At 40.3% G+C, this 23,520-nt stretch overlaps 1 protein-coding gene across 10 annotated transcripts in view; it reads right to left on the bottom strand.

Annotated features, from left to right (window-relative positions):
- Cap (Cbl-associated protein) overlaps nucleotides 1-23,520 on the bottom strand; it is an 88,868-nt gene that overhangs the window by 44,719 nt on the left and 20,629 nt on the right. For 7 of the 10 annotated variants that reach the window (XM_076791410.1, XM_076791401.1, XM_076791403.1 and 4 more), the window contains 5 exons: nucleotides 21,358-21,509; nucleotides 19,261-19,337; nucleotides 18,600-18,674; nucleotides 10,503-10,589; nucleotides 4,486-9,519 (listed from right to left, as the gene is read on the bottom strand). In XM_076791410.1, coding sequence (XP_076647525.1) covers nucleotides 4,486-9,519; nucleotides 10,503-10,589; nucleotides 18,600-18,674; nucleotides 19,261-19,337; nucleotides 21,358-21,509 — 5,425 coding nt within the window. Of the gene's footprint in view, nucleotides 1-1,070; nucleotides 1,202-4,485; nucleotides 9,520-10,502; nucleotides 10,590-18,599; nucleotides 18,675-19,260; nucleotides 19,338-21,357; nucleotides 21,510-21,943; nucleotides 22,179-23,520 lie in introns of those variants that run through there. The other 3 variants (XM_076791411.1, XM_076791407.1, XM_076791404.1) reach the window with 3 other exon arrangements.

Here is a 23,520-nt window from a genome sequence, read left to right as displayed (position 1 = left end):
TGTCCACTATTGAGAGTTATCAAATTAATCAATTAAATGATACCGTTACCAACAATGGTTAGAAGTATTACATGTTACCATCGGTTAAAAAATAAATTCCACCGTGGAATCTGCGATTAACGATATTGAAGAAACTCTGTTAAAAGGTTATTTCCTTTAGCTCGTATGCGATTCGTTTATAATTAGCATAAACTGGCCACTGCGCGGAAAATTGCACTTCTCATTTGTTATGTTTCCGTCACTTGTGTCACTTCCCTGGATCCATCGACACTCACTTTTCTCTATCATAACTATATCTTCTGGATCGTTTTCCAGATCGCCACGAGTTCGTATACGCGATCGTGTTTCGCGCGAATGGACAAGCTCCAAGGATGACGGAGAACTACTGAGAGGCGTCGCGACGCTGCCGCCGCCATCGCCGTGCACTGCGCGTTGTCGTATAACTACGCAGAAGCCGGCGATTCAGAATAGTCTCATCGCGTTTAAAAATTCGCACTGAAAGAAACGATTGTGTTTCACCTATTCGATAATTGTCACACATTTGTTTTTTGCCAACTTCATTTATTTCGGGATATTTAACGATTTCACGCGACAGTTTTAGTATTCTCCATGCGTAATCACTAAACCGTGGATTTTTATGCAACATAAAAATTTGTTAACACAATTGTAAGAGACAGAAGTGGAACACAAATGTCTTCCTTCTCTTAATAATTTTAATAAACTGAAAATAATATATTCATCGTTAGACTGCGGAAACTTTATGTGAAATTAAAGTTTCGTGCATCAATTGCAAGAAACAGAAGCGAAATGAAAATTGTTTTCCTTCTTCCAGTGTATCACATTCCAAAGTTTCAAGTATTAGGATAATTAAGTAATTAAAAATATAAAACCAATAGTACCTAAATATTTTCTTGAATTATTTCTTTCTTAATACGTTTACCAACAATTGTTTTCATTTCATTTATTTACTTGCACCTAGAAGTCTCCATTTCTTCATACGTTACATACGTTTATTCACCTCTTATTACCATAATTAAATATATACAAAATCATGCACCAAATAAACGCACCTTTACCGAAAAGAAATCCTCGGCCGATTCTCAAAGCACTGTCGATCTCGTGCAATAGATCGCTTTCATTGTCATAACCACTTCCCTCAACTAAAAAACCATGCCCAATATGTAAAAAAAAAGAATAGCAACTAATTATAATCAACACATTATATACGCATGCATGGATGAGTCTGTGTAATCCCAAAAGTGCAATCTAGCAGTGCACCAAAAGCGTTAGAAAAATCTCGTGGAATATTTACGCTTCCTCTCTCTTTCTCTCTCCCTCTCTTCCTCTCTCCCTCTGTTTTGTACACTCGAAAAGCTTGGTCTAAAGCTGCGAGTAATTTTTCGAGTTCTAACGCGGCGCAGCGGAAAGCAGCAACCCGCGAAAATTGTGAAAACTCGAAAAGAAAATCTGCGTGCAGGTATTACAGCTAATTTCTACTTTCACTGCCTTGTACAAGCCAAAGAAAACTTTTCTTCTAGCATATATTTACCATTTATTCCGTTATTGCATTTATTGCCTTAAATCAATATCCCTTAACTCTTCAGTGCACGGACTGGGCCTGTGAGATCCATTAATTCTCAATTTGTTTTAATTTTCCTCAAATTATCTTGTAATTACTCAACAAATTTTTGTTTTGGTTGTACTGTAGAACATCGATTATCCAAACTAAACAAGGAAAATACTGGAACAGTTGCTCAGTTATGATGCTAGATTCAATTTTCATTAATTTGTACAATAAATAGCGTCTTAGATGTACCGCTTTAAAAATTTCGGACCTCGGAGGTTATACTGTACTAGTTTTAAGATAAAAACAATAGCATTGTGTAAGAAAAGTTCCGAGTCTGTAGAAAAAGTGTGAACGGAAACACATTTATATTTTTGTGCACCGAAGGGTTAAAATGGGACTAGTATTAAATCTGCTTGCAGTCTTCACGCGATCGTTCGCTTTCACTTGGAAGCTCTAAGTAAATGGAACGTGTCAGAAATATTCCACGGTGATCGTTTTGCATTAGTAAATTTGTTAGTTGTTACCATGACGTACGAAAACCATTCGTATTGTTACTGCGACTGTGTATCGTAGGTTGCTGCACACGAGCTTTCCGACTTTTAACAGTGAATGAACTTATTGGTTAAGCAAGCGCCATTGTCAGCAACATATTCTATCACTGAATTAGAAGTTTCTTGACTGTATAACGACAAAAAAGTTGAATTTCTTGGTCGTCCATGTTCTTCATTTATAAAATTGTCATCTCCATTTTGTGGCTATTTTTTATCATCATCGAATATCGTGTTGATTAATTACCACATTTTATCGGCTATTAATAGACGTTTCAATAATTGTGCTGTTCCAAAAAAGAAGCTTGAAAATTTTCTTTCGCATAATAATTTGAAACGAAATCATTAAATTACGTTACTGGGGATTTGTTGGTTTGCGATCTCTATTGCTGTTGAAAGATTTATTAAAAATTCCTTGGCCAAGGACCATAGGCTTTCGAAAATTGTATATTATTTATTATAGTCGGTAGATAATTGTTCAATAAAAACATTTACATTCGAATCTTGCTTATTTCATATGCAACAACCTAGTAATATGTCCCTGAAACCAAGAATTCGATCGTAACGAAATCGCGGCGAAAAAACTAGCGCGGATGTCGTTAATTAAAACTACGGGTCTGTACGGAAGGTGCCAGCTGGAAAAAGGGTTAAGGTCCGAAGGCGAGGAACTCCAGTTAAAATGGCGGATGTTGATTATGTCGCAACCGGTCGGAAATAGCCAAAATGGAGACGGTGGTTCCGGCGTGAGGCTGGACGCGCGAGCAAATGTTCTACGGTTCTACGAACACTGGCCTATTTCCCGATCCCACCTATATTTAACTCCTCATTCTCGAATGAATCATGAACTCAGGTTGCAACCGACTTCTTGTTATTCGTTCACGTGATTCGGCATCGAAGACAAATAAATCGTGTAAATGGATACCCGTCGTGGGGGTCGGACAAATTTCCTCTGGGACCAAGGAGGTAGATATTTCTAAACATTTCTTCGATCATGACTCCAACTGTAACTATCAATTTTGTTAGTGTCACGTTCTTGCGCAGAAAATGTCAAAAATATGTACACCTTTTAATGACAAGACATTATAACAGAGTTCTTCATGTTTAAAAGTGTCCGAGTATTAAAGTAACGCGAAAATCACGAACATGTTATTTAAAAAAATATTACAAATTATGTACACGAAATGTAAACCATTTGTTAACTAGACACAGTAGAGATGTTAATATTACATCTGAACATTTTGTTTTCGCTACGAACGATAATGCATTAAAGTAAACATTTTGTGATGTCCAAATATTAGACCTACTTACTGTAACGCTATTTTTTAATCAGTCGGTGTAAACACTAAAAAACGTATATTTTCTAACACACAAACGTACACCATTTGTGTAAAAATTGTCAAATCGCATTTATTAAAATTATGATATGAATATATTCACTTTTCTAAATAAAATCACAGTTTTGACTTTAGTATGAAAATAAGCATTTGCCCAAAAACGCTGCGAATTGCGTACTGTAATTTAACGTGCAGTCGACCATTTTGTAACACTAAGATGAAAAATATATCGATAAAATTTGCCGCTTCGTAGAAAAAAGTTATAATTACTCTCACTTATGTAACACTTATTCAAGTATTAAGGAAATACTAAAACCATTATAAATATTATAAATGAAAGCTGTGAATTAAAGTCGATGACTCGGCAACGATTAGAATTTTCTGGCACCAGTCGACCATTTTTGTCGTCCTACTCGTACATCGATAACCTATGATCCGCGTACAAGTTAACAATACTTATCTCTTAATGTTTACACTGTACTGGCAATAAATCACGCCGTAGCTCATCTTCCTCATTCAGTAAAGTTAGTAACGACAAACACGAGACATCTATGTTCCAAGATAAAAACTAGCACACACCTCTATTACCATAAATTTTACTTTCCTCGTGTTGCATCTAATCGACCAAGTGCAAATTTTAGTACCATTGTAAACGAACGATACTCCGGTTTAAATGTGCAGGAAATGTTTCTTTCAAAGATATCGAAATTACGAATAATTTATGAGTGACATTCGACAGTTCACAGTCAACTTTCGATGTAAATTATGAATCCATAATTTTTGCAGGCATAACCGAAGGCGACGAAAGTAAAATTCACGAAAATATGTTTTGCTACAACGCAACACACGATACATCGATTAATGCGCCTTGTTAGTGGCTGTTACGTACTCAATTCTATCCAAGTAGCGATCGTTTAAAGTTTTTTTTTTTTCAGTCAGCCTCTCGCCACTCGAGCACTCAAACGAAGGGTTCAAATTGGCAGCGTTCAACACCGATCAACAACACCACAGCAATCCTCGGTTCGACGAGACTCACCGTCATCGGACATCTTGAGGAACTCTAGCAGATGCTTCGGTAATTTTCTCGCGTCCTCGAGCTCCTTGCCGTCGATTAGACACTTCTTCCTAACCTCCTCTTTCGCCGCCGAATCTCTCTCGACTTCCGGTTCGCCCTCGTCCAGGTGGATGCCGAACTTGTTCAGCCTGTTCCTCGCCTTCTCGATGAATTCGTTCTCGACGTTGGTGCCGTTTTTCCCCAGTTTGCCATTGGGCCTGTGAATGTCCTCGTGCGTGCTGATCTTCACCACCTTGTGGAGCTTTCTCTCCTCTCTCTCCAAAACCTTGTGCACGTACTCCTCGTACATTCTCTGACGGAACGACTCCGAGTTCTGGACTTTCTTGTTCCTCCGAGTTTCGTCCTTCACGTCGGCGCCCCTGTTTTCTTTCTTGGTGACCACCACGCTCTCGATCTGCTCGCTGGACTCCTCCTCGCGGAAACCATCTCCGCGACGAACCGTCTTCGTCAGATCCCTCTGTTCACGCTTGTCGATCACCTCCGAGCCGTCTTTCTCCAAGTTCGCGGACTTCCCGGTGCAGCTTTCACTTCGAGTCCTATCGCTGTCATCTTTCGGAGCACCGGCGTTGCTCTGTTGCGCCTTCTTCAGCGTCTCGAAGTCCTCGAACGCCTCCTTCTCCTCCTCCTCGGCCAATATAACGTTCTTCAGCTGGTTCTCCAACAGCTCTATATAATTCAGCTGCTGCACCAAATAGTCCCTGGACGCGTACGGCTTCTTGCGATCCTCTGCCTGGAGCTTCTTCAGGTTCTCCAGAATCTCCGCAGCGGTCTCGTGCTTCAGATCGTCCTCGACTTTGTACTTTCTTGGCTCCAGGTGGTTCCTGGCGGGACTCTGATCGAAGATGCTGGTCGTGTCGATGCAGGACCTGTCGACGTTCACCACGCGCTTCGTGGGCGCCGGCGGTTCCACCTTGTCGTCTATCAGAGCCGGATTGATACCGTGGCGGGGCTCTATAGTCTTCCGTGGTGTTTTCTTCGCACCGGTGTCCGGCATGGTTTTGTCGATGATGGCGCTGTTCAGGGTGATCGGGCTTCGTCGGAAAGGCGACGAGCTTCTTTCCGGCGAATTCAAGTTCAGATTATTGACTCTCGCGGCGTTCGCGCCATCGCGCTTATCGGTCTGGGCTCCCTCGGCCGGCGGTTCCATTAACGAATCGTCGGAGAGGCACGCGTCGCTGGAGACATCGCGTCTCGCTAGGTTCAGCCAGTCGCGAAGCTGGGTGACCTTCAGACGTTGATCTCGAGTGTCCGTCGCAGAGTGATCTTCGACCTTCGCTCTCGGCTGGTTCGAGTTCTCCTTGAGAATCTCTAGCAGCCTGGTCGGTCTGTCTTCCGTCTCGGGCTTCTTCACCTCGATCCTGTACTTCGGAACCGGGACGCGCGGCGGCTCGTCCTCGTGGTACCTGTGTCTGTTCAGGAACTTCGCGTGCAGGTTCAGCAAGTTATCGGGGCTAGTTTTGATCGCCGTTCTTTGCTGGGACGGCGACAAACAGACGAGGAGCCGGGGGTCCCTCAACGTGGACAGGCCCACCCAGCTCTCTGAAACGACTTTATCCGTCATCGGTTTCTTTGGCTCTGAAACAGTAGTTTTCCATGGGTCAGGTGTTAGTCTAGCCATCTCGGGTGAGCGCACACTGGGGATAGAGCGCAGGCTTTTAAAGATGTTAAATTTCGGCACTGTTATCTCGTTGATTATTTGCAAGCCGTAGGGCATCGACAGCAGCTTTTTTATACAGAGGTTGATCAAGGACTCCGGCGTGGGTCGGTTCGCCGAGCGTTTGTTCGCCGAACTGTTGTCCGAGTCCAGTGGTAAGTAGTATAAATCCTCCACGGGCGAGTAGGGTATCGGTTCCGGGGACACGTCCGTTCCATTCAAGGCATTCGAGTTCTCAGCTCTCAACGAGGATAGCTTGCTCTTCAACGTGGACGAGTCCAAGTCCTTTAGACTGCTTTTCCTCGCTTCTTCGGCTATTATCGAGCAAATGTCCGCCTGCCAGGCATCGTTGGGATTGTACTTCACAGTGCTGAGAGAAGTCGCGCTGCTGGACGAGTCCCGAGCCTCGAACTTCTCCGTCTCCGACTGTTCCTCGTTCGTTTTGTAGACCTCTTCGAACTCTTCGTCGCTGCCTTTCGGACCGCGGTTGGCCTCGGCGGTTCCGTTCACCGCGACTGTCGACGGCTTCGCGGGATTCTCTCGCGATTTTTCGGCCATCGTTGTTCGCACGACGCGAGGCGTAGTCGACGACTCGGGCGACGGCCATTTTTCGCGAGAGTTTTCGGGCAACCGGTCACGCGTTATTTCAGGACCCGTTCCATTGCCAAGTCTCTCGAGATCGTTGCGCAATATAGCGATGCTGTCACTTTGGAAATTCCTGATCCCGCGAGCCCTCAGATCATCAATGATCTCGCGGAGTTGCTCGGGCAACGTGAACGCGTCCACCTTGCTGAGAAGGTCGCGCATATTCTCGACGGTCGCGTCACTGCTCGATATATCGGTCAACAGACCTCCGACGATGCTAGCGGTATCGTCGATCGCCAGATTCTCCTTCGGCAACGGAGGACGGGTTGGCGGAGGATCCGCCGAGGCTGTCCGCCGAACTGGAGGCGTTGGCGGGTTCCGAAATTTGTCTGGAAAGTCCTCTGACAGACTGGATGACCTCTTCGGCGGCGTTGGAGGACGTCGTTCGTTCGTCGAATTCTTCAATCGCGACTCGCAACCTTCCTCGTTCTCAGCTATCGAGGAAGATTCCTTTGCGCACCCTTGCGACGGAGTCTCCAACGTGTCGTCTGTAATGTCACCTTTAGACTCTTCCGTCGTCTTTAATGTCTCTCGTAATTCAGGATTACATATATTCTCATCATTTTCCGAACTTAATTCTGTTTGGGATACTAATTGATCACCCGACGCGGTCACAGTCTCGCCGGGTAACTGCTCTTCCGGATCATTTAATTCCAACCCTTCGTCGGAATTGGATTCCAACGCGGGTTCCAATGTAAATTCTTCTTTTGTCCCCGAGTCTTGCAATAAATCAACTTCCGTGCACGCGTCATTGATTTCCTTCGATTCTAATGCTCCCGTCTGCGATTTCTCTTCCGTTGTGTCAACCGACTGCGATTCCACCATTTTCTCGTCTAACGGCGAGCTTAACAGCCGGACCTTCTCCATTTGACCAGGCGATTTTGCGTTTTCAATTACGCTTGTATCTTCAATACGCTCCTCTTTTATCGGCTCAGATTTTATTTCCTCCTTTTTTTCTAATTTCACCGTCTCCTCCGTTTTGCCGGGCGAGTTTGTGTTTTCAGTCACGTTTGCATCGGCCGTGAGCTCTTCTTCCGTCTTCGCGTCGTCCTTGTTCTCGAATCTCAATCGTTCCTCAGCACTTCCCTCGTCAACATTCGTCTTCACTTCTTCACTTCCTAACGTTCCGTTAGAACTTTCGTCGACACCACTTTGCAAATTCTTTTCTTCCTTCTCGAGCGTAGCCCCCGCCATTTTGTCGACGTATTCCACGTTTCCCGTTGCATCTGCTTCCACGCGTTCCTTCCGCTCGACATCACAACTCGATTCTCTCTCTTCCAATTCTAATTGCTCGTTCGACTCCTCTTCGATGCTACTCAACGCACCGTTACCTTCGTCGGTAGACTTCGAGTCTCCATCCGTCCCGTCATTCCACTCTTCCACCACCTTTCCAACCGATCCTCCATTTTCCACGCCGATCGCGTTCGCTTCCACAACGTGTTCCTTCCTCTCGACTTCGGTTCCCGATTCTCCCTCCTCTTTCAGTTCTAATTGCTCGTTCAACTTCTCTTCGGAGTTGTTCGAACCCACATTTCCCGAGACTTCGTCGCCGATCGTTCTACAGTTCAGCGCGTCCGCCTTCGATTCCTCGGCGATTTTCTCGGCCGACTCTTCGCCGTCCGTGTCGATAATATTTATCGTTACATTGTGCCCTTTCCACTCGGTTATAGGCTTCGGATCGACCTCCTTCGATCCAGAAGATTTACTGAAATCGTTTCCGGTGTTTCCCGATCGAACATTTCCGCCCGTCAACGCGTCCTCGCCAGCGCTCCGCGATTCTTCGTCGTCCTCCTCTTCTTCCTCCAAGCTCCAGTGCTTCCCGCTAGACCGGCGCTCCTCGCGCCGGTATTTGCCAATCTCTTCGTTAATGAAGTCCCTGATGTGCTGTTCCTCGTCCTCCGACAGCTTCTCCACCTCCTCCTGTATGATGTCTAGGAACCGATTCGTCTGGCAGTGCTCGTAATTCCCGCGTTTCCGAACTTTCTTGTACGTCGTGCTCGCCCGTTCCTGTCTGCAGCCCTCCTCATCCGAGTAAGAGGGCAGCTTCAGGTTCTCGATGAAGCTCCTCAGCTTCCTCTCCACGTCCTTCGGCATCACGCTGTCCCAGACGCGTCTCGAATCCTCCGAATCCGTTTCCGCCTCCACGATCACCGGTCTGACGCTGTCAGTCTCCACGTCGCTGTCGCTGACGTCGCGAATCTGCAACCTTCCGTCTTGCCTTTTCTTCACCGAGGGGAAGGACTCGACCGGCTCCGAGATCGTCACGGTGTCCTTGCTGCCGAGTTCCAAAATACCAACGCCGGGAATGTGATCGATCGTTGCCGCTAGAGGCGAGGTGCTGATCATCTTCACCTCGAAGACTCTCGCGTCCGAGTTCAAGGTCAGCTTCTCGATCCTTCGTCTTTCCTCCTTCAATCGTCTCGATATCGTTTCCTGCGTGTTCGTCGTCGTCGTCGTTTCGACATTGTCGGTCTCGATTTCGATCGTTTTCTCCGGTGGCTCGATCGTCGCTACGTCCTCGCGAGCCTCCGCGTTATCCGGCCCGCTTTGAGCTTTCTCGGGCCGCTGGAGCCGCCTTTTGTTGCGACCCCTGCGATTCCTTCGGTTTCGCGTGCCCTGCGGCATGTTAATCTCTTCCGTGTCTGTCGCGTACTCCGAGGATTCGTGGAATCCTACGAAATCCCACGAGCGGGCATCTTTCTTTGAGTAATCGGCGATCCTTCACCCGCCTCGAGTTCGATCGGCGATCGAGGTACACAGCGAACGATGTCTACGAGCGTTCGTGGAGATTGTCCCGAAAATCGTTATTTAAAAAACGCACAAATGGTGAGTCGCGTCGTCAGATTCCAGTAAAACTTCAACTCGTTTCAAATGCGTATGGCTACTTTATTGTAATCGATTTATTCGGCGAATGCAAGTGAAAAATAATTCGATGGAAACTGATCATTACTACGACTGCGGATCTTTGTGCAAAATAAGAAATGCAAGAAAGAAAAATTTCTTTCTCCTTTTGATCATCTTATTGAGCCGAATACACCGAATTCATTTATTTAAATAGGTACTTTTTTCTTTGATCACTATTTATAAATTATTTTATTTATTTTTATTCGTAGACGTCAGACGTTTTAAACGTCTGTCTTCGGACGTACCTTTAGCAATTGTTTAATCGAAGCAAAAATATGAATCTCACGAACACTTCGCGTGTCTCTCGCTGTACGTTCGCTTGTACCTCTTCACTCCGAATAGTAATTTTATCTCTCACTCTGTATAGTAATTTTATCGGTTGTAAAAGCAACAAGAAAATCTACTTTGGTTCCGCTTCCAAACAGATTTGTTATTCTCAGTTTTCGAAAGCCTCCTGAGGATAATGTTTTTTTGTTTCAACGCCTGCTGTTACAGTCGCCGTATTAATATTTTCTATTTACACTAGGTTCAGCGAACAACAACGTCGATGGTGAGAAGCGTTAGTCTCTTTCTCTTGTCGAACGAAAAATGTATTTGATTTACCTCGAAATCGATCGTTACATATTAACCAAGCGAAAACGATAGATGCGCGCGAGAAATGGCGGAAGAGAGAAGAAGCGTGTGTGTGTTTCTTTGCGTTCGTGCGACACTCAATTCAACATTCCAAAATGTTCTATACCGTTTCGAAGAGAAGACGAACCAGTTTGTTACTTACTCGATTTGCTCTCGTCTCGTTGCTCGATCGAGGAACTCTTCGGTCCACCGTTTTGATTTACGTAGCTGTAACCAGACTTTGTGTCATCTGCAAAACAAGCAAACGTAGAATAATATTAGAAAAACTCTGCATCGTATTTCGCAAAATTATTGTCGATAATTTTTAATGAAACTACTATCATTGTCTAATTCGTAACGCCAGAAATAGTGGAAGCGAATAACCTGCTTTTAACAATTTTAATACGTTATAAATAATATAATCGTACTCTCGAATGTCGTCTGATCAGTTTTGTCATAAATGCATAAAATCCGCAGTATACTAATAACTAGACTGCGGATTTTAATGTAATATAAAAATTATTTGCATCAATTACAGTGAATATATACTATCTTACAAAATGGAATGAATAATAGACCACAGAAATACAGTATATTTATAGTGATTTAACTCCAGCTTTCTTACACGTTTAATTTTTAAAATCTAATTTTTCAAACTCGTACGTGTATTTAATTTCCTGTCTGTTTTCTATTTGAATCTTTCAAAATCATTATTTAAATGACAGATTCGATTCCTGCCTTGTGCTGATCAATTATTGAAACTAATTTGACAGTCTAACGTGGTGTGATTTTCCTCGTTTCCGTTATAAAAGTCAATCGTGTAATAAAATGGTTTGAAACGAACCTGACGTACACCGAAATCACCAAAAATGGCAGTAGGTTCGCGCGACAGTGGCTTGCCAGTTCCGAATGAAATGTCAAAGGGCCACGAATCACCGACATGGCCTCTAGGGTCCATGAATCGCGAGAACGGACTGACGATGAGCGTGAACAGGTCCGCCAGCCGTGAAACACGCTCGGTTCCCCACCCTAGCTTCCATTGTTTATGTAATTTCTCAAATTGTCCTTTTGATTTAGCGCAGCGTCGTGAAACTTTACCGTCAAGTTTTCTGTCAGAGATAAATATATTTTATACTTAAAATAATTCTGTAGAAATATAAATTGCATCTCCTTTTCAATCCGTTTTCCGATGTTACGAGGCACAAAAGTTCGCCAGGAATTTTAAAACAGAAAATCTTTAACTCCCGAAACAATTGACAGTCAATATCCGGAGTTTTCAGATTTTTCAGGTGGCATTTTAAAGGGGAAGCTTCGGTCTTCGCATCTATACTGAATTCAGGCATGTAATAAATTTTTCCGGCCTCCTCGAGATGTTTGAATTTGAAAAATTGTCTTCGAAAAATACCTATGCCCCTTCTCCCCCCTTGCTATATGAAATAATTAAATATTATGGGAAAATCATATGCAATTGTTTAAATTTTGACAGATCTAATGTATTATCGAGAAAGTTAACAATTTTTTAGGAACTGTCAATTTGGTTAGAAATATTAATTTCTTTGGAAATATTAATCTATATATACTAAATATATTAAACTTTATTTAATTTAAATTTAATATTATACATATTGTATTAAATTTTATGGGCATATATATATTTAACTTTTTTAATTTAGTTCGTTGTTACCAGACTGAGGGCGTGACTGTTATTAAAGAGCTACAGTTAATAATCCATTGCTGTTTTATTCTGCCTTTTATTCTGCGCTGTGTAAATCAATATTGTCGTGACCGGGCTCAGTGAGTTTGTTGCATTATACGTCGAGAGAAGTCGAGCAACCCTTTTGAAATCTCGAGAAGCTAAACCTAATTAGAGAGTGTCATTCACCTTTCAGCAACAAGGAACAGAGAAATGACAGAAGATCTTTGAACGTCAAGACGTCCTAATTGCTCCTTTCGTTTCACTGTAAATTTGTTCGTTCTCCATTGTACATTTCAATAAATTTCGTTCTTTTCTTTCTTTTTCGAAAATAACACATCAGAAATTAAAATAGGCAGCATTAATATCTTTTCTAATCTGTAAAAATAGCATTTGAATGCGTACAAAACTAATAATTTATACAAACTGTGAATACTAAATAATTCCAAGTTTGACCATTCATTTATATTTAATCATTTAAAGAACTAAATTCGAAGAATTCCGATGGAATCCACTAATTCACCATTTAAATTCGATACTTCATTTAAATTCGAAATCAAGCTTAACTTCAAGTACGACTGTTGGAAACTAAATTTGCATTTGATCGCTCGAAACTAGACTTCAACACTCATTTGCACATTAAAGTGTGATTTCGCATGCGATTATTAAAATTCGGATGTGGCCATTTCAATTTGAATCTCAATATTGATGTTTACATTTAGATTTGCATATGACTGAACAAGATTAAACTTCTGTCTGAAGTCGACCATTGAAACTTCATTTTCAATTTGAATTCTACTGGCCGGAAATGAACATTACAAACACATGCACCTTTTCGTTTGAATCGCATTAATTATCTGAATTTAATTTTAACAAATCACGTTTAATATTAACATTAATATAGATATATATTAATTATTTGTATAGTAAACATTAAATTCAATTCCTAATTCGTAACAGCCTGATATAGTAGCAAAACGGTAATTAATTCTAACATTAACAACAGTTGCATTGAATTGTACATTAAAGTTTGAATTAAAAATAAGAACGAGTAAGATAATTGTCATTCAGTGATTGATGCAAAGCGAACAGTTCCCGGATTCAAATAACATTTGAAGTATCATTAATTCAGAGTCGGCGACAGCTGGTCGAATAATCAAATTAACTTTTGTTACGAAACAGGGGCAATGTTCTGAAAATCGATAACTCCGTTTTAATCCGAATCCTTCCGCATCGAATTCGTCGCGCGGGCTCTGTTGTCACTGGTGATGTAATGAAAAGTGTGGAAAATGAATGGGTGTGCTCACGATAGTAGTCGTTCCGCCATTGTTTACTCGGAAGGAAGTTCAACTCGGAAATGGTGGTATTCACGAACGAGGGGTGAGACCGTGTGCCTCGAATACTCACAAAACTTGATTCAAAGTATGTGTGCATGACACAAGGCGAGGTACAGTGGCGACAAAAAGTGTTCCCTCGCAGCAAATATATTGGAGGAAAACAACAAAAAAGAACAGTAACACAATACTCTACACTTCGCAATTTAAATACAGATTTCAAAATAATATTAAAACTCAAATTCAGTGGACTGCGGATTTTTATGTAAAATAAAAATTGTTTGCCTCGACTACAGCAAACAGGAATTCTTCTTTTACTAATTTTAGTAAATTAATTGCGTAAGGTCGCTTTCAGTGTAATTGCTTGTTGCCCAGGATTTCATAGTGGATTTCGAATTTGACGGTCGGAATGCAACTTCGAGTTCATGAAATCATTAGTGAAATTTGAATGTGAAATGTCGGGTAATCAGTAAAATCACGAGTTCATGAAATCATTAGCGAAATTCGAATTCCAAATGTCAGGCAGTTAACAAAACCGCGAGGTTACGAAGCCATTATTAAAATCCGAATTTTTGGTGTCAGGTGGTCGGCGAAACTACGAGTTTGCGTTTACTGGAATTCGAATGTTAAATGCCCTTGGTGGTTGCTAAACCAGCGATTTTATGAAATTATTATCGAAATTCGTAGTTGAAACGACAGGTGGTTCGCGAAGCTATAAACTTGTCGAATAAATGTAATTGAAACTCATATTATGTTTATGGCGCACGGTGTACCTCGTAAAATATGGTTGGAAGATACCGGCGTAGTTTAATACACTCCAGACACTAAATTGTTGTTGCGTGCGGTTCTCGGAGAAATTGTAGAACTCTCTCGTTTCACCTTTGGAATTGCCGACAAAATAGTTGCATCCTTGTAAAAGTCCTTGTCACACATGTATAGGGTGTTCCACTCATACTCGCGATGTCTAACATTTATTTAATAATAAAAAACGGCGGATCCTTATGGAAAATAAAATGTCTCCCGTAAAATAAATAAAATGTCTCTCGTAATCGTAGGCCAACGGAGCCCGGGTTTATTTCGACCCAGAGTATCGAAATCACAAATTTTCTATTCTACAGTTTATTGAAATTATGAAAACCCATTCATAGGAAATAATTGAATAGACTTCATTATTCAAGCACGTGATAAATATCATGTAAAATTTAAATAAACTCAATCTCGATCAGTTTCATTACACACGCGGGTCACGTGTTTCGTGCTCGGTGTGTTCGACGTTAATTTTGCCGTTCGAGCTCCTGATTTAATAATAACAATTGATTTTCACCCCTTTGATCCAAGGTTGTACAAAGGGTCGTCATCGAACAATCGAGACGAATACCGTGCTTATTAACCACGTAATTGATCCGGCGATGAGGCCAAGAAGACCATTCGCAATGCTTCAGCTAATCCCAAATTGCTCTCGAGTCAAGGAGAACAGTAACAATTATAACAGTGGGAGCGGTTATGCGTCAGGTAAAAATGATTACTGCGATTGTTCGGACAGATGTGGAACGTTCTAATTTCAACCAATGCGAACAATACGATTTAAGCTGAGCTTAACTACTAAATATGACCGTTCTCCATATTTTTTAAGTTGACATAAAATTTAATCCATCTCTCGTTAACCCCTTGCCCTATCGACACGACTCAGACTCGTCATGAAGATTTAATTAATTTCCTCTGAAATAAAATTCTATTTTCTTTCAGTCGATATACAGCCTTTGGAGAGAACATACAATAAAAATATAAACTTTTTTTTCTATGAAATTCCGAATGATGAGGAATTTCCAATCACTATAAATAAGTAGTAGTGGGTTAACTTAAGCATCGAATTAGATCTAGATATACGATAAACATAAATTTTGCTTTCCAGTAGAACACTGTTAAGGATAAAAGAATTTCTGATCACTGTAGCCGCGAAGAAAAGAATACGAGGTGTTAGGCATGTATCCGTTCGAGTAGTTAACGGAGTAATAATATAGGCACGAATGAATTTCTGATTATGTCTGTTGCGTGGTTATCGGCGTCGAATAGACTGGACACGGACGTTTCGAAGGTGCGCCCGGTTGGCGTCATGCCCCGCAGAGGCCAAGCCCGTATTTCCGCAGCTCCATCTTCCATCTTTCGTCCTTTATCCATGCATTCGACACCCATTAACCGAACCCTACACACGGATTTCTACGATCTCGATACCTCTTTCGTTATGTCATTAGTCGTTGAAATATATTTTATTGTGTTGTCCATGAGTCGTTGCACAATCAGAAGGCTACGGGCTACTTGCAACCTTTCGTCACCCTTCTGTGATCCTGCCCGCGACAACTTGCATTTAAATTTAAACCTATAGGTACCTCAAAGTAGATTCGAAAAATTTAGAATTGTACAAAGAAAATTTTATTCTTGCCTTATTCTTGTTAAATCATCTTGCAAGTAGTGCCATTTTTTTCGTAGTTATAGAATGTTAAACATTATGGCTACCCCTAGTCAGATTCTAGAAATTTAGAATTGTATGAAGGAAATTTTATTCTTATTTTATTTAGTTTGCTTAGTCTAAAATATTATACTCCCCTATTTGCAAATTATTTGAAATAGTCTATGTGCTATTTGAACAAACAAATCTTTTTTTTTTTCTTTAGATCATTTCGTCGTTTGGAATTTATTTTAAGTAACTTTTCAATTTATGGTTTGTTTAATTTTATGGTTTTTCGTCGCATCAACTGCGATTGATCAAAAACCAATTCAAGTAAAATCTCACATACTTTCTAATTTTATCATCTAGCATCAACTACGTTTGAAATATAGATTTCTACATATCCATACAGTATAGTTGAACAATTTATGTAAAATTATCTACAACATTTTATTAGAAAAAGAGTTTACTCGAATTAAACACAAAATAAAAACACTATTCTTATATTGTTTATGAAATGATAAAGCATTTGGATTAATTCATTATTTCAAATGGTTGTAGTCCCAAATAAAGTGCGCCCTATTAATTTAAAAATAAATTCATAAACTTTACCAGACTCTTTAGCGACATCAAACTGCATGTCAGAGCACCTATCGAAACAAATCCCTTCATCGACCAACGAAAGGTTACTTTCATCGACGGAATCTAAAAGCACTGCACTCATTTTCCCGTCCGTCGCGTCTTCTTCAATTTTAATATCGAAATTCTTTCGATTCGACAGGTCTTGACTGTCCCGATCCTCGAAACGCACGGTTTTCGATTCGAAAAGGATACCACGGACCGCGTCTACCTTCTTTTTCTTCAAAATGGACGGCCGAACGAATAGATCGATCATGGTACGCTGAATGTCCTTCGTGTCGGCGTAAAATCTTTCGAAATTCGTTCTCCTCTTTTGAGAATCACCTATACCGTCCCAGTACTTCGTCCTCTGATGATTCCACGGATATATTATCGATCCCGAGTCGAAAGAATCTGAGACGGGTATCGCTACGGTGTTCATTCTCCTCAGGTCTAAAGTGTTCAGCTTCTCCTCCAAATTTTCCCTACTTCTCTCGTTCCTGAAGCTAGCTGGAGGCTCGATGAGAAACTTGAAGGGTTCCAGCTGCTCGCACCGGTCATGCTCGAGCTGTTTCTTCCTCGTTATACTTCCGCCTTCCTCGATTTCGCCGATTTTAATCTTGGAGTTTACTTTCGGAACATTGTTCTCCTTTCGTTGCTCGTCGACGTTCAATTTCGTGTGTCCGACCCGGCTCTTCCGGGCTCGAAGATGCGTTTCGAATCGTCTGGACGACCTGAACCGTCCGTTTCGTTTCAGGGACGAGCGGATCGAACGGATCAAAGACAAGAATCGCGATCCTCTGCGACCAGGGGTGACATTCTCCTTGCACTTCGATCGTTTCGTCGACTGTTTCGTCGTGATCAATGCGTCGACCCCTTGGAACGAGCCCGGAGGACGACTCATTTGTTTCATGCTGGCGAAGCATTGCGAGCAATCGAAAAATCTCATTTTTGTCAAATCAACTGCTGGATGCAATCACGAGACTGTGTGAAACATAATAATCTACTCGGGCGATGATTACAAAGAATTATTCAGTTTCAAAATCTGGAAAAGGAATGATGAAAAAGCATTCCGTGCTGAACTGCAAAATTTTAGTTCGATCATGCGAAACGGAGCATTTCTGTGACAGTTAAACTTTAGATTCCACGTTTCAGAATTCAAATTGAATTTTCATCGAAGTCTTCTACTTCGGGTTTCAATTTCGTCGTGCAGAACTTGATTTTACAGAAACTGAACGGGTCCTGAGCGAGCAAGGACGTTTCGTTGAAATGATCCCGATCGTAACACTTGCTTCACATCACAGTGATCATTAAGGTTGTAACCATTCAGATCGGAGATGTATTTCCGTTTTCAATTACCGATCGATCCGATAGTTCCGGTTCGAATTATGTAATTCGCTGTGCAACGAGTCGACCGGCGAAAAAAAAAGAACGGTGAATTTCCTACAGTGTCGATCAAACGTGACCACTTGCGAATTTAATTCAAGGTAGCATTGCTGTTTCAGCGTTTCAAATTACCCGACAGACGATTCCTCTTTCGGTTACTATAACCACCTGTTGTTTCAGGCAAATCATCGCGTTTCAGATTTCCGGGCGACATCGTTGAGAATGCTTCAGGTGTTTTTTTCTTTTTTTCCCCCGTTTCAGAAGGTCCACGCGAGCTATAGGAGGCCGGTACAGTTCGTCGATAATTCCACACACGGAAGCTCATCAAAAACGCAACTGAATGATACACGAACAGAGGTTTGCTGGCACACTGGACAAGGTGTATGTGAATACTGACAGAAAGGTGGGTCAAGTAGTATGAAAAGGAAAAAGAGGGTCGCCTTCTAGGGCGTCTTCCAGGTGAACGAAGGGGTGCGGCCACCGTTCAAGGAACACAAATGGGGACTATGATTATGGAAGCAGGTGCACCGTAGAGATGGGTACGATAACCTCGCGAGCATGCCAATTATTAGATTGTTAACTGTTTTCTATGAAAAAATTGTTTTCTACAAAAATATTATAGAAAATATATTAGGTTGTAAATTGTTTTCTATTAAATAATCATTTCCCATAAAAATATTATAGAAAATATATTAGGCTGTAAATTGTATTCTACTAAAAAATGATTTTCTATAAAAATATAGAAAATATGTTAGGTTGTAAATCGTGCAGTTTGGTACTCACTCTTTTCGTTTTTCTTGGACTCTGTCGTTATAATCTGTGTGTTCGATGCGCTTATATTTTTCGTCGTCGTTGTTTCTGCAATACAAAAATAATACATTAAATTTAAATGTTTTATAAGGTTGATAACAAAAATAAGAAGCAAAAGACCTAATCTATAAGGACTGATATATTTTACTAGATTTTATCTTCCAACGTGATCAGATTAATATTTCTGCTACAAACTGTGAATAACATTTCTCTGACTGGTTTTCTATTACATAACTGTATGCAAATGTCCAGGTTTTAGAGCAAATTCAACGAAACTGAATTTAAATACGAACTCCAATTCTATTAAATTTTACATTTTAGATCTTGTTGATGATTTTCGTAGGATCTACATGCATACAACTTTACAGTCTAATAATCTTTAAAGAAGGGAAGAGGAGAGATTATAAATGAGTGACATTTCAGTTACTGCTTAAGCTTACAGCTTTAAATTGCAGAATTTATACATTTGAGATTCCTATTTTGCGAAGCGAAATAATATGTTATACTCGATGCAGTTTAAAAGTAGAAATTGTTTAAAGTGCAGAATACTATGAACATTCGATTGAAAGAGTAAAATTTTCACTTTATCTCCTATACTTTCCATGTAAAATTAAAATAATTAAATGTCACTTACTACTGAGAATTTCGGTAGTGGTGGTTTCCTGAAGACTGCTCTTGTAAATTCGTCTTTTGGGCGAACCAATGTTTTCCCTGTAAATAATAAGAATTATAACGTGTTTCTAAAAATTTCAAATAATATTAAAGTAAAAACATTGTGAAATCTAGTTGTGCTTGATATTTTGATAGAATATATTTCCATAGTTCAGTCACAAAAATTCTATAAAAAAAATTTTAGTGGGTCTACTACTACGAATGCATTGGGCGCTCAATAATTACCCGTTAGGAACACCCCTCGCTCCTACACATTATTCACACACGCACGCGCACCCTATTCCCTTATACAAGCAAATATCATCGGAATTATATAATATTTGGTTTCATTTTAATCAGAAAAATGCCACGAATATGTTGGTAAAGGTTTCGTAAAAAAATAACGAAAAATAAAGAAGTTTTGTAATTGGATTAGTAGTGGTCTTCTGGTCTCACACCGATATAGCCGACAATGTGTGGCACACTCCTCGGCGACGACGGCTCTCGAGCTTCGCTGTCCGCTTCTCCGTGCAACATTATATCGGAGACGGATATTCCTTCTGTTTGACCGTCAGTAACGTTTGTATGTCATAGATTTCTTATGACTTTTAAACGGTATGACTCTTAGGTTTCCAGCGTGCCCTGTGTATTTCAAATGGGACGCTCGGCGAGAACCACCGATTTCGTATGAGTGTCAGTAAAAAGAACGGCGGGACTGACATACAACGCGATGTCACTGTAAACAGGTAGAGCGACCAGAAGGGCACGCGCGCGATTGGCACAGTTTTCCCCCAGAGTTCCAAAAATGTTGTGTTTCCTAGAAAAGGGTGATTCCTAAGATCATTTGAAATAACTTTGCCCTTTACAAAAATGTTCCCAGCGGCTTCGTTAACGAGTTACTAACGAAAAACACTGACCAATCAGAGCATGGCTATAGCGTTCCGGTTCCGGCTCGACGACAGGTACCGTTGAGCGTGGCGTTGGCATTGGCCGAGCCGGAATTCGTCTGCTGTAGCCACGCTCTGATTGGTCCGTGTTTTTGGTCAACAACTCCTGAACAAAGCCGCGGAGAGCATTTTCGTAAAGGAAAAAGTTATTTCAAATGACTTTAGGAATCTCCCTTTTCAAGGAAATACAACATTTTTGGGACACCCTGTAGACGCAATTCTACGATCGTTTCGTTGGCCGATGGTTAATCCCATCCTTCCCCGTCTGTGATTACTGTGCAGTGCAATAGGTCTCCCCTAATGAATCGAGCTCAAAGAGGCTGGGGACACACAGAGCTGGGCGGGGTAAGAAGAACGTGAGTAGGGATACCACGTTTGTCCGTTGCGGAAGCCCAACCCGGTTAATAAGATGATCATTCAATGGTAACCGTGCGCCGCATTTCTATGCTGCGAACATTTGTATTTGTGGCAGACTCCGCCAGCTTTCTTGGAACTGTAAGTCTACCAAGCGCAGTAAAGTGCTAACACATTTTTCAGAGACGTGCGCGACTTTTGTGAAAAATTTATCCCCTCTACTAATTAGATATACTGGCGAGACTAGCCCGATGACAAAGTCTGTTTAATTATTTTTTTATGAAACTTTTACCAACGTTTTAGTGAAAATCCATTTTTACTGCGATCTATTCTGTAAGCCAACGTTCGTTTAGACCTAAAAGAATGTTACAAATGTAATTACTATAATAAATCTTGACTTCTCTATTCTTATATTATGAAAGAAATTGTCAATCAATATGTCAATCAGGGAAAAGTGAATGTTCAGTTTACAACTAATCTCGAGATGTTTTATTAACCCTTAACATGGCATGGCACTTAATAAATTTTCCCTAAAATATAAATATTTTCCTTTCTATACTTGGTATAAAAATGTTGAGTCCACAGTTTCTCTTCGTATGAAAAATAGCTTGGACCTGGTGGGAAGTATAAACTTGAAATATTTCCGGACCGTTAAGGGTTAATTTTTTTATTTCCACTTCTGAGGACTAAGGTCAAAACGCACACGTTCTGTTAAGGTTCACACGTAATCATACCAAGGACACTGTCTACATTTTCTGCTCTTTTGAAAATTCACTTACTGATTCAAACCAAGCTTTAATTGGTCCCCAGCATTCCGTAAGAGTGCGTGCGCCTCACTGTTTGTTAGATCCCGAGTGCTTCTTCCATTAATACTGCTAATTAAATCGCCCTCTCTTACCCCCTGTTGAGCTGCTTTACTCCCAGGATTAACCTGCAACAAAAATTCACATTTTTTTCAGTTATGGTACAAAGATTTAACACGCTTTAATTTGCTATCAAAGAATAGCACACATTATACTCAAATATAATTCATGCAAATGGTGGTATCCAACAGAAATTTACCAATTCGGTAATTATTTCACGGAATTAGATCACCGACTAATCAACGTAACTATTTACGTGGAATAAAGCATTGTACGAAAAAATTATTATTTCGTTTGTGTGCAACACGCTAGTGTAACAATGTGTGTTTATTAAATAGGAACTACATACTGTGTGGTGTGTGTGTGTGTGTGTGTGTGACTGAATTGTTATCTCCACAGAAACAACACTGAAAGACGAGAGAGTAACATATGTTACTCAGAAAGCGTATACGTTCGCGAACTATCTTCGGAAGTTCCTAAACATTTTGCTTAAGATTCTCACCGTGTACTTTCGTTGCCCCGACGTTCGGAACTTCAACATGTTGAAAACTTTCTTGACGTCCCCCGAGTTGTCGATATACGTCAACGAGAACGACAAGAAGAGCGGATCGATTCTCCCTTTAACGCGTTCGAAAAACTTGAAACTTTTCGGCCAATGCGGCAAAGAGTTTCCAAGAATTGTTACAACGGAAGTTATTACAGAACGAACCTTACGGTAAACGTCTGACCCATTTGTTAAACGTGCTCTTATATTTTTAATCGTTCCCGGAAGCGCGATACAATTATCTGTTTTTTACCTAGAGCATCGAAATTGTCATTTAATTACTCAATTTCAAGGGATTACAGTAGTGTTACATTAATAATAACAGAAAGGCAAGAGGTACTTTGAAAAATATGTTTTAGAAAATTAATAAATGAAGCTGTGAATGACTGTCAATAGGTGATGATAATTATCCGATAATTATCAATAATAATTGTCAGTAATATTGACGACATTCTTTACAACTAGGCCGCAAATAAATAATTTATATGAGCAAGTCTACCATCCGGGGATTCAAAAGAACGCGTGTTAGACATTTTTAGAAATAATGCTAACAAGTTTCACGATATACATTTTACGAATGTTGAATATGTATGTCAAATTAGAAATAACTTTTAATGATAACGGTAAAGTAACACAGAATGGATGCTAATCATTTTAAAAGTATGTTATGAGACTGTAGTATCAACATACTTTGCTTATTTTAAAAAATTCTATTTTCAAGTTAGGTTTTCATTTAAGTTCTAGACTCAAATGCGATGTTTAGTAATAATTAAAGTTACAAAAACTTCCATAGTGTTCCTAGCTAATTGTACTTCGAGGTAATAGTAGAAAGTGTGTTAAATTGATTTACCAACCGAACAGATGATAATGAAGAACTCTACGTTCGAGAAGTGTGGAAAATCGTGGAACTACGAGAACATGTTACCTCGATATTATCGACGAATATTAATTTTCAAAATGATTTTATAAAATTACTTTACGTCAAATAATATAATTTATCATTTACCATTAACTATCGTTTGGTTTAAGTACTTTGGTAAAAACAAGTAAAATAGAAATTTGACAACAATATATTTTCACACCTTATCCCGTAATTCTTTTATTTTATTTTTTAACGAGAAATTATAAAGAACAAAATATCAACGTAATTAATATCGGATGTTTTTATTAGTTATATACTGTATTTGTTACTGAAAATTAGGAGTAAGCGGGTTTAAAAATGTAAAAATCGAAAATCCTCGAGGCCCGAAAGGGCAAATGAGGTTTCAATAAATAAATAATAATTAATAGTTCTGCATTCGGTGTTACTTCCTTTCAAAACTAACAGCCTTTATAATTCAACCCACTTTGATACGAAAAGTACAAAAATTACACTTCATATAAATTCACAAATGAGTTCTGCTTTATTGTTAATAATAGATGAATATTGAAACAGTAAAAAGACAAGTTTGCGGATGCTCACGATGTTAATTAGAGATTTCACGTAATAGTAATTACTAATACCGTCTACTAAAAATATGTGAAACGTCATAAAC

Source organism: Halictus rubicundus, chromosome 8 (genome assembly GCF_050948215.1).
Source record: "Halictus rubicundus isolate RS-2024b chromosome 8, iyHalRubi1_principal, whole genome shotgun sequence".
NCBI lineage: Eukaryota > Metazoa > Arthropoda > Insecta > Hymenoptera > Halictidae > Halictus > Halictus rubicundus.
This window is presented reverse-complemented; position numbering and strand designations above follow the sequence as displayed.